General features: G+C 44.9%; 2 protein-coding genes across 3 annotated transcripts in view; one reads left to right on the top strand and one right to left on the bottom strand.

Annotated features, from left to right (window-relative positions):
• The window catches only part of LOC117376380 (citron Rho-interacting kinase), a 58,974-nt gene extending 53,439 nt beyond the window's left edge, over window positions 1–5,535 (top strand). Inside the window, exons 36-41 of the mRNA XM_055224102.1 lie at window positions 131–259; window positions 796–876; window positions 1,115–1,193; window positions 1,394–1,567; window positions 1,991–2,279; window positions 5,135–5,535. Coding sequence (XP_055080077.1) covers window positions 131–259; window positions 796–876; window positions 1,115–1,193; window positions 1,394–1,567; window positions 1,991–2,279; window positions 5,135–5,158 — 776 coding nt within the window. The 3' untranslated portion in view covers window positions 5,159–5,535. The remainder of the gene's footprint in view (window positions 1–130; window positions 260–795; window positions 877–1,114; window positions 1,194–1,393; window positions 1,568–1,990; window positions 2,280–5,134) is intronic.
• A 7,421-nt stretch (window positions 5,536–12,956) lies between these two features.
• The window catches only part of mtmr3 (myotubularin related protein 3), a 39,043-nt gene continuing 32,274 nt past the window's right edge, over window positions 12,957–19,725 (bottom strand). Inside the window, exons 18-21 of one of the 2 annotated variants that reach the window (XM_033972332.2) lie at window positions 19,573–19,683; window positions 18,052–18,140; window positions 17,824–17,850; window positions 12,957–16,239 (exon numbers count right to left, since the gene is read on the bottom strand). In XM_033972332.2, the coding sequence (XP_033828223.1) occupies window positions 16,068–16,239; window positions 17,824–17,850; window positions 18,052–18,140; window positions 19,573–19,683 (399 nt within the window). In that variant the 3' untranslated portion in view covers window positions 12,957–16,067. The remainder of the gene's footprint in view (window positions 16,240–17,823; window positions 17,851–18,051; window positions 18,141–19,572; window positions 19,684–19,725) is intronic. The other variant, XM_033972333.2, reaches the window with a different exon arrangement.

The following is a 19,725-nucleotide window of genomic DNA, read 5'->3' as shown; positions in this document are numbered from 1 at the left end:
ACTAGGGGGAGCGTGTGTACATAGTGTAAAGTGCTTAGTTGACTTCCATCTTGTTGCCGTTTTGTAAAATGTTAAAATTATTATTATTTGTATTCTGATGTAGTTTTTAAATATTGTGTGTTCATTTCAGAGTTCCTGGACAAGAATGACGTGTCTCTAGCCTCTGCAGTGTTTGCTGCCTCCACTCACAGCTTCCCCATCTCAATCCTGCAGGTGGCCAGCAGCCTGCAGAAGGAGGAGTACCTGCTCTGCTTTCATGGTCTGTCACCGTGGCAACACATGTTAGCTTTGGTGTTCTGAATGAAACCTTAAAGAGCTGCTAGGGCTGCATGGAGATACTAACGACAGGGGGTTGGCGTAACTCCTTCCTGGTCCAATGGTAAAAAAGGTTAAATTATGTCAACAGGTGGTTTTTAGACTATATGCATTTCACCATTCATCCAAGTAGCTTCTTTAGTTGTGATACAGCTCTGATAGGTCCCTATTTGGATGAGTGACAAAATGTATTTACTCCAAAAAACTTTGTTCAGTTGACATTACTTAACCTTTTTTACCACAAAGAATGAATAATAGGTTACAATATATGCTTGGGTTAGGACCGGTTTTAAAAACTCATGCATCCATATTCTGACTTATGTGAAATATTAATACCAAGGTAACATTCAATTTGACATAGTGTTCCATCAAACCTTGTATGCCTATGGTTTTAAATTAGTTATATTTATAAAAGAGTTGGACAACCTAATGATGTGTTGAATACATGAAATCAGTCAGTGTGTCTTTTTTGTGCTACAGAGTTCGGTTTGTTTGTGGACTCGTACGGTCGAAGAAGCCGTACTGAGGAGATCAAATGGAGCAGAGTGCCGCTGTCGTTCGGTAAATAATGTTAGGATTTAGAATCTAGAATGTGATGATTTCCTGCTCTCCGAGGGGGACTAAAGTCTGTATTCCTGTAACCACTATGACATTTTATATCCAAAGTGAAATCCATAAATTTTGAACCTGATCATTTAATTTTTTCATGACATGGTTTTATACAACACACGGTATACAGCAGATTAACAATAGTCATTTCACCTGTAATTTCATATTAAAGCTGTTTATTGTGTTGAAGCCTACAGAGAGCCATATTTGTTTGTGACGTACTTCAACTCTTTGGATGTGATCGAGATCCAGGGACACTCCAGTCTTGGGTAAGTGTTTAAAATGAGACAGGACATATATTTAAATGCTCCCAATCCTCATGAATAATATAGTCATGTTAAAGTACACCAAGGCCCACTTACATATACATTCCATACATATTCTCTCTATCTGCATTTAGCCATCTCCTCTGAGGAGATTCCACCACATTTGTTAAAGACTAATTTTAACCAAACCTGTCTATTTTCAGTCCCACAGTGCTGGCCCACCTGGACATCCCAAACCCTCGGTACCTGGGTCCTGCCATCTCCTCTGGAGCCATCTACCTGGCCTCGTCATACCAGAACAAACTGAGGGTGATCTGCTGTAAGGGCAGCCTAGTACGGGAGAGTGGGGAGCTGCAGCGGACCGGCTCCAGCAGAGGGTCAGGAATACACTTATTTTAATGCACATTCTACTGAAGCTCTTATTTGGTATGGTGTGTAGTGTAAAAAAAAAAGATTAATGAATTTGTAGAAGTTATATTAAGTTATATTTGTGAAGTAAGTTAAAAATATTATGATTTTTTCTTTTTGGGGGGGGGGGGAGAAATAATAATAATTACATACAGTATGTTTAATCCCGGTTCATGTCCAGAAGCACTAACCAAATATAAATTGCTATAGTTAATATCACATCACCTTGAAAATGTATGTAGAGGCCGTAACTTGCAAAGCCCAGTTGAGACAGCACTTTTTTTTTCTCTACAGAGGACTTCTACATAACAGATTTTCATTCAGCCCTTATAAAATGAATCCGTTAATCTGAAAGCAAAATGAATCTAAAATCACCCACTGTTTCTCTGCAGGAGTCCGAGTAAGCGCGGGCCTCCCACGTACACGGAACACATCACCAAACGCCTTTCCTCTGGGCCAGGGAGCCACGAGGGGCTGCATCGTGAGCCCAGCACCCCTCACCGCTACAGAGAGGGCCGCACTGAGTTCAGGCGGGACAAGTCTCCAGCACGGCCCCTGGAGCGGGAGAAGAGCCCGGGCAGGGTGCTGGACAGCCGCCGAGAGAGGTCCCCGGGACGCTTTGGGGAGAGCACCAGACTGCATGCCGGCTCGGTGCGCACACAACTGGCCCCGGTTAATAAGGTAAGGGCAACATGATAAGGTGATAAGGGAGATTTTGTTTAGGATTTTGGATTTTAGATGCCACTAACCTGGCCAGCAAGGGGAATTCTCACAGTAACTATGACAAACTATTGAGTCCATCTGGCCCAGCTCCCACTGTTACGATTGCCTGGGTCACCAATGGTTCATTCCAATCACAGCAACCATAGGCAGCATTGTGATTTAGGTAGAAGCTGAAAATGAAGCGCCCAATCCAACCAGAACAAACATGGCAACACAGAAGGATGAACTTCAGCCTCTTTTAGCAGAAAAATAAACTTTTTAAATTTTGTTTTAAAAAACATGCAGACAGAAGGGATTGAAATATTCGTTGTGATGCCTTTACCACTTAGAGCAAGAGTCACTCCAGATGAGCCAGGTTAAGATGCCATGGCATTTGAAGAATGTATACAATCTTAAAATAAAAGTTTTTTGTTTTTTTTTAATGTGACACAGAAATTGTGACATCCCCTCTGCATTATTATTCATCAAGATTTAATGAAGTTATGCCAAAGTTAAACAATGCTCTTATGGCTATCCATAGAATTTCTGTACAAGCTATGACAAATTTCTAGTGATAAGAACAATTGCTTAACATACTATCTTCATGTAAAATTTAGGTGGTACATTTTAATTTTAACATTTGATTTTAACATAATACAAATAGTTTATTCATAAATAGAACCATTAGGCTGTACAATTTCATGTGGGGGTTATGACACAGTTTCAAGAAGTGAGAGCAGGCCCAGCCCTAGCTTTTAGGGGGCCCTAAGCTAAATTTGCCCTCGGAGGCCCCTCCACTTCAGTGCCACATATTCATACTTGACAAAATGATGACATCATCACAACCAGCTGTTAAACAACTGAAAATTCTAGATGCTCACAACAGCAATAACCACAAGTATAACAGTATAAAAACATATGAGGAAGGGGGATCTGCCAGAGAATTTTTTTTTTTAATTCTGATGCATTTGAATGTGTTCCAGTTGACTAAAGTGGTCTTACATTTATCAATTCTTTATGTCATAAAATGCAGAATTGGATAGAGCAGCCAAACGATGTACTTAAAGCAAGAGTATACTTACTTCAAAATCATATCACTCAAGAAGTACAAAGTAGTGCTCCAAGTTAAAAGAGTTGCATAAGAGGAACAGCCTGGAGATAACATCAGATTTATAATAATCAGATCATTTGGAAGGCCTGAACAAGACGATTTTAGGATCACATTATGTTTATGTTTATCGTCAGGCCTTGGATCCAGGTTTCGCCTAAATGCACATGTTAATGAGTAGGGATGCTCAGATACCAGTATCGGGTGCCAGTACTCGTGCTCATCAATGGGCTGCCGATACCACTGTAGCTGTGCTGCCTCTTGTTTGGCGCTCACAGCTCATCTCTCAAAAGAACAGTGAGCTCTGGACATAAAAGTCACATATAATTACAGCTGTGCTTAATGTGCAGAACAGTGATTGTGCACTTTCACATGGAATATATAAAAATGTAGGACTCTAAAAGGTTTTTATAGTTCACAGAGGATATCAGCGCATTGCTTGTGTTTAGATAGCAGCATGCTAACGTTGCTAACATAATAGCATGCTAACGTTGCTAAGTGGTGCTGGGGATTATTTGCTTATGCTGCATTGAAACTTGTTACAATTGAAAATGCTAACAGTAGCTGATAGTAGTTAGCGCGTTAGCAGTTAGCTCGGAGGAGCGCAGTCTGCAAAGAGGAAGTGGTAAAGATTAAAGCCAGGTGCTTATCTAATTAAATCATATTTGAATTATACCTAACTACAGTGATTTCAGTTGACACGCATTCTAAGGTGAAAGGTAGGCTATATTATAAAAAATCCTATGAAATTAATTAGATTTACCACTATAATCAAACACTATTAAAAATTATGTCTGTTATCGGCATCTTTACTCAGTAGCGACGAGTACTCAAAATGAAGTACTCGTACTCGTATTGCAAAAAACGTGGTATCAGTGCATCCCTGTATGAGCATTCACAAAGCATTCAGGAGTCGTTCACAGGTCGTTCTTTCGTTCAGCAGATGTAACAGAGGTATGTGCCATAATCAGCGCTGTTAATGTGACATAGGAGCAGTGACGCTCTACACTCATCTGATGTTTAGAGACAAAAGGACGAGACACAACCAAAAACAGCCAGTGTAATAAACAGACTCACCTGTGTCCTCTGTCCCTCTGATGTGTCCTGTCCTCAGAATTATACACGTCCAGTCTCACTGTTTTATCTGCAGGTCCAATGGTGTAAAATTGTGGCATATTTCGAGTCTTCTCTGAAAAGTCCCCCTTTTCCCAAAACGATCTTCCTCTGGACTCTTCATGCTTTGTCCCGAATTTTATAGAAACTGAACTTCACTAACTGTTAGTCTTTTAGGTTGTAAACACCCATTCAAATGTCCCTCTGCTGCCTCAGCGCTCCCAGAGTGCACCTGGAGGGGAGGGGTCTTTCATACCGGTGTAAACACATACACGCTGTCCAGACCACTGCCTGACTCAAAAACAAATGTAAGCAGCATATATTTAGCTGCTGGAAGTAAAACACATCTAATCATTTAAGAAGGATATTTAGACTAGTATAAACACCTGAGCACTGTTTATTTTTCATGAAAAAAAAAATTTCAACCATTATTTTCAATACAAATTTATGGGCTCTTGAGGGCCCTCTGGTGGCCTTGGGGCCCTAAGCAGTTGCTCAGTCTGCTTATAGGCTGAGCCAGCCCTGGGTGAGAGGAACATCACAAAATACAATTTTTTTGTTGTTGTAATAAACATCATAAATTACTGACTTTTTCACTATATTTGTCTTGCAGGTGTGGGACCAGTCTTCAGTTTGAGCCAGTTTACACAGCACCTCTTGGTGGTGGATAATTGAAGCACACTGTTGTTCACTGACTGTCCTCATGGCCTGTACATAGCCTTACCTCTCATAAAACTAGTCCATACAAAGTGCACAGAGACGCCTCCTCCGACAATCCATGTATTGATACTTCTCTGGGTCGTCCCAAAGGAAACCGGTGACAGGGAAATCATGCTCTCCAGGTTCACAGATCTTTATTATAAATATATTGTACATATCGCATATTGAAGTGAGAGTTTTTTAGACAAAGGGAAAAGTCGGCCGGAAAAGCCATGTATATTTTTTTTAACAAATTTCTAAAGCTGTTGCTGGGAGATTAGTGTTTCTGGTAAGTGAGTATTCAGATTAATTAGGTCATATATTGTCGTAACGGTGCGGATAGGACCAAAGGATGCAGACCAGAGCAGTTTTAACAGTGTTTATTTACAGCGGTGAAAATGCAGTCTTTAAACAGGTCACAAGAGCAGGTACAGGAACCGGGGAGCGGGAGACGGGTCAGGCGGGTGCGGTGCAGGTAGAGGCGGGCAGGACAGGACCAGGACGGGGATAGAAGCAGGTGCGGTACCAGGGCAGGCGGATCAGACGAAGACCAGAGCGGGGAGCGGGTGACAAACCAGAGACCAGGACCGGACAGGAGACGAGACGAGCAGGAGACGAGACGAGCAGGAGACGAGACGAGCAGGAGACGAGACGAGCAGGAGACAAGACGAGCTGGAAGCGATACCGGGACTGGAACGTGGCGGCAGGAGCTGGGCGAGTAGAGGCAGGAATCTGGAGGGTGCATAAATCCAAATGAGCATTTGCCGGAAAGTACCATATAACAAAGCTTAGCAAGAAACATTCACGTTTTACACGCGGACGGTCTGGCACCGAGTGTAGACTGCCAAGCCTTCTTGTACTCAGCAGCAGGTGGTGGTGATTAGGCTGATGCACCCCAGGTGTGCACGGGAGGAGTCAGGCACTCCACCCAGCTCCAGACACACAGGTAGGGGAGGGGGAGAGAGCACGGGAGGACAGGGAAACTGACATCATGACAGTACCCCCCCCCTAAGGTCCACCTCCTGGTGGACCCCCAGGCTTGTCAGGATGAGCGCGGTGGAAGTCTCTCACCATGTCGGGGTCCAGAATGCGTGCCCTGGGCACCCAGGATCGCTCCTCCGGACCGTAACCCTCCCAATCGACGAGGTACTGGAGGCCCCTACCACGGCGACGAACGTCAATCAGGCGGCGGACGGTGAACGCCGGGTGGCCGTCAATGACTCGGGGGGGCGGTGGGGGATCGGCCGGAGGGCACAGGTCGCTGGTCCGGACTGGTTTAACCTGGGAGACGTGAAAGGTCGGATGAATCCGGAGAGACGGGGGTAACTGGAGGCGCACCGCCGATGGATTTATGATCCTCATGATCTTAAACGGTCCCAGGAATCGGGGGGACAGCTTACGGGAGTCCGTCTTCAGCGGGACCGTCTTGGCGGAGAGCCAAACCATCTGGCCAGGTTGGTATACGGGCGCCGGGACACGGTGGCGATCGGCCGTCGCCTTAGTGCGCGCTCCAGCCCGAAGAAGGGCCGCCCTGGCCTTCTTCCAGATCCGGCGACAGCGCTGGAGATGGCGCTGAACAGACGGGACGGCGAGGTCCCTCTCCTCCGTGGGAAAGAGAGGGGGTTGATATCCCAGCGATGCCTCGAAGGGGGACATACCAGTGGCGGAACTCACGAGGGAGTTGTGAGCGTACTCTATCCAGGGTAGGTGAGTACTCCAGGTCGCGGGGTTGGCGGAGGCTGTGCACCGTAGGGCCGACTCCAGGTCTTGGTTGGCCCGCTCCGTCTGCCCATTAGATTGTGGATGGAACCCGGACGTGAGGCTAACCGTGGCCCCCAAACTGTCGCAGAAAGACCGCCATACCTGAGAGGTGAATTGGGTCCCTCTGTCGGACACGATGTCCACCGGGATGCCGTGGAGTCGGAAGACATGACTGGTCAGCTGGTCGGCAGTTTCTTTGGCTGTGGGGAGCTTAGGCAGGGCAACGAAATGGGCGGCCTTGGAGAAGCGGTCCACAATGGTGAGAACCACCGTGTTCCCCTGGGAAGGGGGAAGGCCCGTCACGAAGTCCAAGGCGATGTGGGACCAAGGGCGACGAGGAACTGGGAGAGGATGCAAGAGACCAGAAGGGGGTGAGTGGGAGGCCTTGGCCCGAGCACATACCTGGCAGGCGGCGACATAAGCCCGGGTGTCTGTGTCCATCGTGGGCCACCAGAAGCGTCTCCTGAGGAGGGAGAGAGAGCGACCGGCACCAGGATGGCAGGCGAAACGGGAGGCATGGACCCACTGGAGCACCTGAGACCGGACAGAATCGGGAACAAACAGTTTATCTGGAGGGCCGTTACCTGGGTCGGGGTCGTTGGTCTGGGCCTCTCGGACGGTGTCCTCGATATCCCAATGGACCGCGGCCACCACACACGAGGAGGGGATAATTGTTTCTGCGGTGACCGGGCTATCCTCCAGGGCGAACTGGCGGGAGAGGGCATCTGGTTTGACGTTCCGAGATCCGGGGCGGTAGGTGAGGAGAAAGTTGAAGCGGCTGAAGAAGAGGGACCAACGAGCTTGACGGGGATTGAGGCGCCTGGCGGACTGGATGTACTCCAAGTTTTTATGGTCGGTCCAGACGATGAATGGTTGCTCCGCCCCTTCGAGCCAGTGGCGCCACTCCTCCAAGGCCAGCTTTACGGCAAGGAGCTCCCGATCCCCCACATCATAATTGACCTCGGCCGAGGACAATCGCCGGGAAAAGAAGGCGCAGGGACAGAGGCGGTTGTGGGGGTCGAACCTCTGCGAAAGCACGGCCCCCACTCCCGAGTCGGAGGCGTCGACCTCCACGATGAATTGCCGTGAAGGGTCGGGCTGGTGCAGGATGGGAGCGGAGGTAAATAGTCTCTTAAGCTTCTCGAAGGCTGTCTGCGCCTCAGGAGACCAGGCAAACGGCAAGGCAGGAGAGGTGAGTTTAGTTAAGGGCGAGATAACCCTACTAAAATCCCGGATGAAACGTCTATAAAAATTGGCAAAGCCGATAAATCTCTGGAGCTGTCTCCGGCTGGTAGGAACGGGCCACTCAGTGACAGCCTGGATCTTTTCAGGGTCAGCTCTTACTTGGCCCCGCCCCACAATGAAGCCCAAAAAGCTGACCTCCTCTGCGTGAAACTCGCATTTCTCAGCTTTCACGAACAGTTTATTCTCGAGGAGGCGCTGGAGAACCTGGCGAACGTGCTGATGATGCTCCTGGGGGGACCGCGAGAAAATCAAGATGTCATCCAAGTAAACAAAGACGAATCGGTTAAGGAAATCACGGAGCACATCGTTGATGAGGGCTTGGAATACGGCAGGGGCGTTGGTGAGACCGAAGGGCATAACCAAGTATTCGAAATGTCCCAGGGGTGTCTTGAAGGCCGTCTTCCATTCGTCTCCCTCCCTGATGCGCACCAGGTGGTACGCATTCCGCAAATCCAACTTTGAGAAGATGGTCGCACCGTGGAGGGGCGTAAATGCCGAGTCCAGTAAGGGAAGCGGGTATTTATTCTTTACGGTTATATTGTTCAGACCCCGGTAATCAATGCAAGGCCGCAGGGATTTGTCCTTCTTAGCCACAAAGAAGAACCCCGCTCCCACGGGTGAAGTGGACGGGCGGATGATTCCGGCAGCCAGGGACCCACGGATATAGTCCTCCATTGACTCGCGTTCAGGTTTAGACAGGTTATATAGCCTGCTAGATGGTAGTGGGGCACCCGGCAGGAGGTCAATGGCGCAGTCATATGGACGGTGGGGCGGTAAAGAGAGGGCCTTGCTCTTGCTAAAAACCTCCCCCAGGTCGTGATATTCAGCAGGCACCGAGGACAGATTGGGGGTGTCTGGGGACGGATCAGCGACAGGAACGGACCTCCCGGCCGGAGGGAGGGCGGACCGAAGGCACTTGGCGTGGCAATCGGGACTCCAGCCCGAAACTCCGCCCCTGGCCCAATCGAAAACAGGGTTGTGGGCGCGTAGCCAGGGGTAACCAAGGACCAGAGGAGAAGCGGAGGAGGACAGGACATGAAACTGACGGTTCTCTTGGTGGTTGCCGGACAGAATCACGGTGACAGGTTCTGTGATGTGAGTGATGTGCCCCAGAAAACGTCCATTGAGCCCCTGGGCATTTAAGGGGCGTTCGAGGGGCTCCAGGTAGACCCCGAGCTGCTCCGCGACTTGGGCATCAATAAAGTCCCTCTCAGCCCCGGAGTCGATAAGGGCGGAAACGCATAAGGTCTCTGTGCGAACGCACAGGGTGGCGCTGAGCCGCAGTCTATTAGAAGAGTCCAGGATGTGTTGCTCGCCCACCAGTACTCCCAGTGCTACTGGTGGGCCCCCCCCTTTTGGCCGAACTGGGCAAGTGACCACATAATGTCCGCGCTCACCGCAGTAGAGGCAAGCCCCGGCCAGACGACGCCTCCGTTGACGCTCCTCGGCCGACACAAGGGTCCTGTCGAGTTGCATGGGCTCATCCGGCGGGGGCGGGGCAGCGCGTGGCTCCGGCGGGACCGGTGACCGGCGTCTCTCTCGGCGACGAGCCCGTAGGCGGTTGTCTATACGGTGAGTGAGGGAGATGAGGGTCCGCAGGTCGGGGGGTTCGTCCCGGGAAACCAATTCATCTTTCAAAGTCTCGTTCAGGCCCCGCACAAACACAGCCCGCAGCGCGCTGTCCGTCCAGTCCAGCTCCGCCGCATGTGTCCAGAATTCAATGGAATAGTCCGCTACCGTCCTGGAGCCCTGGCTGAGACTCAATAACCGGGAGGCAGCATTGTCCTGGTAGTGCGGGTGGTCAAACACCAGCTTAAACGTGGACACAAATTCATTAAAATCCAGGCTATCCACAGACGTCTTCATTAGGCGCGCCTCTGCCCACTGGAGAGCTCTGCCCCGGAGTAATCCACATATATATCGGATCTTGGTGGCCCCCGAGCTGAAACGAGAAGGGCATTGCTGGAACATGAACTCGCACTGGAACAGGAATCCGCGACAGAGGTGAGGTTGTCCAGCATACGGCTCCGGATCCGTGCCTCTCGGCTCCGGGAGGCGTGGCGGCGCTCCAGCTGCAGCAGGCGGGGTGACGAGGAGCGCGGCCACCTGGTGGTTAAGCTGTGCCACCTGCTGGGACAATGTCTGATTTAGCTCCAATAGAGTTCGAATGGATTGTTCATGCTGACCCAGCACCGCCTCGGGGTGAGAGTGCGTGAGGCGGCGCGTCTGGTCCGGATCTGAGCCTGCTTGGTCCATAGTGGCCAGACCGTTCTGTCGTAACGGTGCGGATAGGACCAAAGGATGCAGACCAGAGCAGTTTTAACAGTGTTTATTTACAGCGGTGAAAATGCAGTCTTTAAACAGGTCACAAGAGCAGGTACAGGAACCGGGGAGCGGGAGACGGGTCAGGCGGGTGCGGTGCAGGTAGAGGCGGGCAGGACAGGACCAGGACGGGGATAGAAGCAGGTGCGGTACCAGGGCAGGCGGATCAGACGAAGACCAGAGCGGGGAGCGGGTGACAAACCAGAGACCAGGACCGGACAGGAGACGAGACGAGCAGGAGACGAGACGAGCAGGAGACGAGACGAGCAGGAGACGAGACGAGCAGGAGACAAGACGAGCTGGAAGCGATACCGGGACTGGAACGTGGCGGCAGGAGCTGGGCGAGTAGAGGCAGGAATCTGGAGGGTGCATAAATCCAAATGAGCATTTGCCGGAAAGTACCATATAACAAAGCTTAGCAAGAAACATTCACGTTTTACACGCGGACGGTCTGGCACCGAGTGTAGACTGCCAAGCCTTCTTGTACTCAGCAGCAGGTGGTGGTGATTAGGCTGATGCACCCCAGGTGTGCACGGGAGGAGTCAGGCACTCCACCCAGCTCCAGACACACAGGTAGGGGAGGGGGAGAGAGCACGGGAGGACAGGGAAACTGACATCATGACATATATAGAGTAAGATGCGGCATTTTGCACAAAGAGATTGGATTTGAACAGAGCCAGTCTTGTCTTTGGATCAGATGTTTGGTCCTCTCCACTGAAAAGCCTTTGATATAAACCTGCTATATCGCTTTATACTGACACAGGGTTCCTGCATACTCTTATCTCATGACAATTATTTAAGTGCTCATTTTACAATTGAGAGGGTAATTATAGTGTCACCTACATTAAATTGTGCCATATAGTTTCTGGTCCTGTTATTTTAGGTGGAGTAATATCATAATCTTGACATTACATTAATAAACCAGCTTGATTCTATATGTTTAAATCAATCCACCTTTTTCTGGATCCCCCTTATAGCTATTGCTGCTTTTCAGATTACATCACAACATTCTATAGGCCAATAATATTTAATACATATGGGGAAGTTGCACATAAAATTAATATTGTTAAATGCTGATTTTTGTTGTAATTCAGAGAGTTCTTGGGTCTAGTGAAAATGATGACGTTCATATGAGTATGGGGACATTCTAAAATCTGGAAACCAGTTTATTTAAGACTTATGTAACCTATTTGATAAAAATAACTAGGGTCAAAACTAGGGAACAAACACTCATTTACCTTTAAACTCTCAGTTACATTAGCACAAATTAATAAAAACAAAGTAACTAAACTTTTTGGCAAATACTACTAAAAAGCTCCATATAGATTTTAGGTATTATTATTATTATTATTATTATTATTATTATTATTATTATTATTATTATTATTATTATTATTATTATCATCATTATCAGTAGTAGTAGTAGTAGTGATAGTAGTACTAGTAGTAGTAGTAGTAGTAGTACTAAACACTGGATTTCTATTCTTCCAGTCTAAATTAAACAATATAGCTCTCTTTCTGTCTTTTGAGCCACATGCAGGAACCCTGTGGCACTCCTTGTCTAGCCATAACTTTGTAAAAACAAAAAAGCAATGTTTTAAGCAATGTTTATGCTCCAAGTGTTCCTTGTGTTATTCGGGCAAACCTAAGAGTGGTTGCAGATCTGCGTGTTGGACTTCCCTCCCACGTGGGGCTGGAACTGCTCTCTCTCTGCTGCTGCTGCTGATGGTGCTGATGGTGCTGATGGTGCGTACGTGTCCCGTCCGTGTGCAGTGAAATACCTGTGTGTGGTGTCCGTTGGAGGCTCCATGTTTCTCTCCTCTTTGGGCCGTCCCACCGTGAGCATGACCAATGTAGAGCAGCACTTCTCAGCCCACCTTCTTTACTCTTGGTTGTTCTGTTGTATTATTCACTTGGATTTGCATTTACGATTACTAAGCATCGATGTTGAGTAATAAAAAATATTCTTGATTTTTAGACCTGTATCTCAGTACATGCATTAAACGCTATTAAAATGGTGAAGTGTCTGTGTGTTGTTTGAGACATTTGTGGTGGCAGACCACAGCCCCTCTACTCACTGCACACTGTTGCACCAGTCCTGTGGGTACTTGGCATTATATTGATTTAACTTTTATTTACAAGTCATCACTTAAACATCCTCACTTCCATGGAGATAGATTCTAATGACATAATTAAATCTCTATTGAGACAGGCAGGTAGCCATCACCCCATCAGAAAAGTTACGCAATGTACCTTTAAAATATATGTGCATCAGTAAAGTCACTAAATCTTACTTGCTTTAGTAAATTGTAAATCTGTAAATTGTAGTTTTCCTCATCAACAACCCCCCAGTGGCCATAGGAAGTACTGCAGGCGGGCCACTATAGACATTAATGAACACAGTACACTTTCACAAGTTCATCTATTTTATTTCTCCTTTAAATCTACAACAATGTAATGTTCTTTAAAGTAAATCCAACAGAACAAAATATTCAGACCGAACAAGGAGCACTTGTTACAGGAGTCGCTATGTACAGCTACACACTCCTCTGCAGACGCGAGGAGGTGGAAAGTGCTTGACTCAAAACGGAAGGAAAACCAAAAGGGAGAAAGACGATTTGGAGGAATTGAAACCAACCACAACAAGCACGTGTGATCCCTTAAAGAGAGGGATACTCGTAAAGAAAACAGCTTGGCACCAGTCTCCAAATATCCGGATGAGACGCAAACCTCCCGCGCCAGTTCAAATGCTTTCAGACTTGAGCACATGATTCAAAGCGCACGTTTATACTGGGCCATAAAATGCAGAGACGCGTCAGGAAGCGTGGAGGAAAAAAAAAAAAAAAAAAAAAAAAAGAAACAAAATAACAATAATAAAAGAGCTGATTTTGGAGGAAAATAACTCAAGAGAATGGTTAATTTGTGGTCTTTAGCTAAAACAACAGCGCCCTCTGCTGAAACACTGCATAAACAGCACCAAACGTAATTGAAATATATGAGATGAATGTAATCAGTGGCAGTGTCTTTTCTCGTGCAAAATGATAGTTCACATTATGGATTTTTGACAGGAGCGAGTGAGGATTTACTTAAATGAAAGAAAACATTTTAAAGAAATTATCATGTTAGGACAGTTTTACACTTGGCTTTGGTTTTTGTGGCATCACTCTTATCTTTCAAGAGGTATACAAGTGGAAAAAAAACAAAAAACAAACATTGCTCATCTTTACATTAAAATGGTTGAAATCATGACAAAACATAATTGCAATTTTACTGTATCGAGGTTAGTTTATGAGAGTTGAAAGTAGCTCTTAGCCATGCACAAAATGCAGTCTGATTTATGCATTGCTTTGGGAAAATTTGCTTAGAAAAGATAATTATTTTATCATTTGTATGTATTCAAATCAATAGATTAAGGGATTACATACTTGTATTCAATAGTCATATTTTGTTCATAATAATTTAGTGTAAACCATAATATAGATTTAGACTTTTTTTTTATACTACACGCCAACAGCAAGATTAAGCCGTAGTCGTGATATTTTTTGTAGTTCCTAAATACACCTTACTGCAAAAAATTCTTCCATTTGCCATTGTAACATAATATTTAGAATATAAGTGGTGACAAAATGTATTGCTATGATCATTTGCAGACAGAGGTAGAGCTTGAAGTGCATCTGAAGGGGCTTGTTATGAATGTAAAAAATTAGTGATGCTTGTGTTATGCTTTTGTCAGTGCATAGCTTTTCCACTTTTCTCTCATTTTGACTAAACTTTAGCGTCACCGGGCGCTGTCATTTGGACCCAGCAGTTTTGTTTAAATATTTTCCTCTTTGTAGTAAACACTGATTATCTTGTGGCAATGAATTGTCTGGATTTTTTTCAAAATGTTTTTTTCAAAACAGCCATTCAAAAATGAAAACTTCAATAAATAAAATCGTCAAAGTAAGGATCGCATTTCGAAGGGACAAACCACTGCAGCATCAAAACAGGAAACACCCTGTGTCTCTATTAAAAAAACAAAAACATCTGTAATTTTCAACAGGTCGCAAAATATATATAGTATCTTCTGCAATAACAACTTAAGAAAACAGAAATTAAAAAAACAAAACTTTTTGGTGACTAAATTTGTGAGCCACTATTGAAGGATTCTATACACTTTCTTAAATGCTATATAGGTATCTGAATATATTATTTTTATCATTTATTTTACAAAAAAAGAGAGCTAGGGGTGTGCGAGGAGGTCAATGAACGCACGCCAGGGGCAGAAGTGCTGGAAGTGAATCATGGTATTTTTTGGAAACATTAACAGACTTTTGCAGAAAAAAATACGCCAAGAGTAAAGCCCTTTCTGCAGTTGGCGCCCTGCACCGCGATTCAGCCAATAAGAGGGGAGATCACAAGTGAGGTCACAGATCACTTGGCTTCGCATTTAGTCATTTTGATGCAAGAATAAGCCAGTAATCTTATTTGAAACAATTAAGAATACAATTTGGACAATAATGTCACTACAGCCTATTTCTTCCAATTTAGGGATATTGTTCTTATTTATTGTGAAATTATTCTTTACGTGTTGGCTGTAGTCTACTTGATAGTTTAAGTAGCCATATGTTTTTACATAGTGAAAAAAAAAAAAAAAATTGTAGACCCAATTGTGATTTCCTAATGAACTGAAACACGAGCGAGTTGTTCAGCTCCCAGTGCCTGCTGGGTAAATCCAAAAGGGTTGGTTTGAATGAAGGGGAAATGTGAGGACAAGCCAAAATTTCAGTGGGTCACTGACCATTGACTCTCAGCTGGTCTCTAAAATATAAGTGACTTTTTCTCAGAATTTATTTTTTTTAACCTCAAATTCATGAATCAGTTCACCCAAATGGTCAAGTGCTTCACAATCACAATTCACAATTTTAATTCAATATTCAACATAATAACTTAGGTTCTTAAAGGTTGTTTATCCAATAAATACCTCTGACCAGGAGACTTTTCAAGTCAAAACATCAAAATCCTATAATTAAATATATTTAAATGCTTAGAAATATACTTCAACAGGGGGTATATTTTTTGACAATTTGATCTTTTTGACAACTTATTAATTCAACAACATACACTTTGAATCAAAAGCCAATAGCAACATCTGCATAGACAATGACACAGGTAATATTACTGACCCAAACTTCTTTTTTTATATAGTGCTATTTTATACCTTGAAATGCTGATTCAAGTCTACTGTGCTTTCCTCATTTGGGTGAACTGACCAATAGGCTTTTTCCTCTGTATGACTCTGGCAGCTGATTGGGCAATCGTGTTTTTTTTGGATTGCTCAAAGATGAAATGTTTCAGTACTACAGCAGCAGCACAGTGTTCGACCTCCTCCTGCTCCAAGGCACCGTCCCGCCACCGTTCAGCGCTCCAAAATATAAGCCTCTATTTACACATTCAAGTTTTATTTTCGCAGCACACGTTTTTTTTGTTTGTTTGTTTTTTTGAGTTCATGGGACATTCTAGGTTTCACGATGGAGTCCTCAGTTGGAGCTAGCCGCGATGGGCGTGTCCAGGTCGAGATCTCTGGGGGCCGGGCCTAGCTGTAGGTTGCCGTAGCAGGTTTTGCAGACTCGGGTGGGCTCGAACAGCTGCTGACTTGGCACCGGGATCTTCTGGTCGCAGCAGCTGGCGCAGAACACATTACCGCAGTTCCTGCAAGAGACAAGAGGCGCGTTGATTTGTTTGTTTATTTGGATCCCCTTTAGCTACATCCAAGGGTCAGCTGGAAGTCCTGGGGTCCATTTAGAAATTAGTTCACATTCATACTATCAGATGTGTCTAGATACAATTGTTTCCATACTTGGTTAACTTTAAACGTGTACTACTCTGTGACTTTTTGGTGGTGGGTACACCATCTGTTTCCCTAGAGACGTGATTGCTTAGTCTGGGATGTTCCACACTATGACGTTAAACCTCTCCATCTTGCATTGATTTCATTACCAGAGAACTTTATTGCTCATTTTACTGCGAGCAGGGTCACTGCACAGATCTGGCCTGTAACTTGCCCTGGTGAAGTCAACTTGTCTCCATGGAGACTGAGAAGTTTAACACCATGCTTCATTCAGCAGCTTTAAACCTTGAGGCTAGCAGATTTAAAAAAAAGATATTTCAATCTTGTCTATGCAGAACCACAATTAAACTGAAAGAAATAATTAGAACCTGTAGCAGTATCTTATTATCTTACTACATTTTTATTCACTTAATACACTGAATGGTAGACTCCTTTCTCCTGAATGGGTGCACTACAGATGGCAAATAATTTGAAAAGCCACTGAAAATACAATAAACTGGAGACTTGAGTCATTTCCACACAAATGTGTCCTCATGCTGCTATGTTAAGGCCATGCTCTGTGTTGGTTTAATTCAGCCAAAAAAAAACACAACAAAAAACGCACACAACAAACCGAGGGCCATGCTGCTGCTGCTGGGATGGGAGACAGAGGGCGCTGTGGGGCAGCATGCTGCTCTGACACTCTTGGGATTAATAGGAACCAACCATGGATATATAATGCAGCACCATCTTCATCTATCTTGAAACAACATTCAAATCTGTCCCATTATAATTCCCACATAAAACTAAACCCTTCCATAACTTGAAAGGAAGGAATACACAACCATATTTCTCAACAATATTTCTTTTTACTTAACTATTGATCATTGCATACACTTAAAATCCATTTCTGTAACAGCTGCCATGGAAGTCACAAGAACATGCCAGTCAATTAGCAAACCAACACTTAATCATTCACCACTTTTTACCTTTTTGTTTATGGCCAAACACTAACCACTAACCACCAGTAAGTGCTTACTATAAACCTCCCATCCCAGTGAATAAAATAACCTGACAAATCAAATCAATCATCCTAAAATGCCTGCACACAATTTATAATTACCAACAGAAGATCCAAACTTGCTTTCATTATTAGACAAATTTGTTAGCTAGTCAGAGCATACTTTGTAAATGAAGTTCAAATTGTGATTTTTTTATTGCATTGTTAATACTAGGAGTCAACAGGGCTGCAATGATACAGATGAAAAGTATGAAAGCGGAATTTGGGTAAAACTACTATTTTCAGTCAATCACATTTCTCCAATCAACAAAGCGCATGATCACAGCCAGTTCAAACTATTCAAAAACACAACTACAGAGATAAAAGTGAGTCAAAGCAAATCTGATGGGCAGGGACGACAGAGGCACACTGGGTTAGGGGGGCGGATAGGAGCCGAATCTCTCACCAGACCTCCTGGACTCTCTCCCTGTCGCTGTGGAGGAGAGGGGCACACAGCAGGTTACAGCTAACTCCAAACAGCTAAAGACTACAGTGAAGACACTGAATGGACACAAGGACTTGACTTAAAACACACAGCTACATAAAAATGTTTGGGTAGTAATGTTGGAAGTCATGTTCTTAGGAGTGTATTTAAATAGAATCCTTGTTGAGATGGACTGTGTGGTGACTGTACCTGCAGTGGTGTTTCCTGGTGGCAAGCCAGAACCTGCTCTCACAGCCGTAACACTGCGCTGCTAAATGGTCCGGGTACCAGCGGGTCACCTGTAAGCACAGACCAAGGATTAAGTCTGCTGTGTGTGTTTGAACAGTGGCTAGACCAGGGGTGGCGAACACGCGGCTCTCTGCCAATAGGAATGTGGCTCTTTGCCTCGTATAATATTTTCTATATATTGCGGCTCTTTGCATTGTCTCATGTTTCACTTATTTTTTTCTCTCTTAAGACACATTCAAATCTACCAGGGCTTATTAAAACAAATAATAAACAATATATAAAAACTGATTTATCAGCTTTTTTTTTCGCTGCGTCTGACACGTGACCGCTCGTCATCTGCGCGGGTTACGTCTAATGCCGGGAAAATAAGTAAACATTTCATCTGCGTGCAGACTGTTGCCCTCGTTGGCAAAATGGCAAAATGCAAAACTAAATGAAAATATGAGGATGAACACAGCTCATTTCTGGAAGAATGGGAAGATGCTTACTTTTTTCTTGAACGGAATGGCAAATCACTCTGTTTAATCTGCAATACTACAATATCACATTTCAAGGCTTCAAATCTTTAGCCTCATTTTAGCTCTCTCCATGCTAATATGGACGAGGAATTCCCCAAAGGTTCTGAACTACGCAAGCACAAACTGAGCACCTTGAAAAGCCAGGTAAAAAGACAGTCTCAAATGTTTCAGCAATTGAACAAGCATGGAGAAACTGTGACACTTGCATCCTATAAAATGGCGTGGAAGATTGCCCGTGCTAAAAAAACGTACAACAAAGGAGAGTTTTTAAAACAGTGTTTTGTGGATGTAACTGAAACTTTGGCTCCAGATAATAAAAAAATCCCACTGAGATTATCATCCCATCACTCCAACAAGGTAAGAAAATCTGTGATGTGGTTTGGAAATAACACCTGATTTATGCTTGTGTTAATATTTTAATAAGATAAGATAAGCCTTTATTAGTCCCACAGTGGGGAAATTCCAGTATTGCACCGCACAATTAAAGAACAGAAGGATAATGGTACATGCAATAAAACAAGATAATATATAAATAGCTTAAAATAATTGAAAAAATAAACTAAAAATATTCCGTCAGTTTACAATATACAGGCCCTACATGTGTTTCTGAAGTGTGTTCAGTAGTTGTGTGTGTCAGAGAGAGACAGAGATGAAGATAAAGAGCAAGTGTGTGTGTGTGTGTGTGTTTGACAGAGTGAGAGAAAGAGAGAGAGGAAGAGATGCGTGTGTGTGTTTATGTGTGTATGTGGGGGGGGGGGAAGTCTGGGTAGGTGCTGTGTTAACTCTGGCTAAGCTGCAGTTGATGTGTGTGTTGAGAGTGGACACTTATCTTGAAATGAACAGAAGTACAATGCTTGGTCAGGTCAGTGCGTCGTGTGGCTCTTTGAGTCTTACGGTTGAAAATTTTGGCTCTTTGTACCTAACTTGTTCGCCACCCCTGGGCTAGACTGTAAGGGGTGCTCACCTCAGTGTCCTGCTTGTCTACCTGCTCCCAGCTGGCCTCAGAGAAAAGCTCTGTGCTGCAACGGGACAGACAGTTGGGGTCCAGATTGAACTCTGAGTCCGTCATCGAGGTCTGTCAAACAGTATTATAATACAAGTATTAGCACCATACACA

Source organism: Periophthalmus magnuspinnatus, chromosome 9 (genome assembly GCF_009829125.3).
Source record: "Periophthalmus magnuspinnatus isolate fPerMag1 chromosome 9, fPerMag1.2.pri, whole genome shotgun sequence".
NCBI lineage: Eukaryota > Metazoa > Chordata > Actinopteri > Gobiiformes > Gobiidae > Periophthalmus > Periophthalmus magnuspinnatus.
This window is presented reverse-complemented; position numbering and strand designations above follow the sequence as displayed.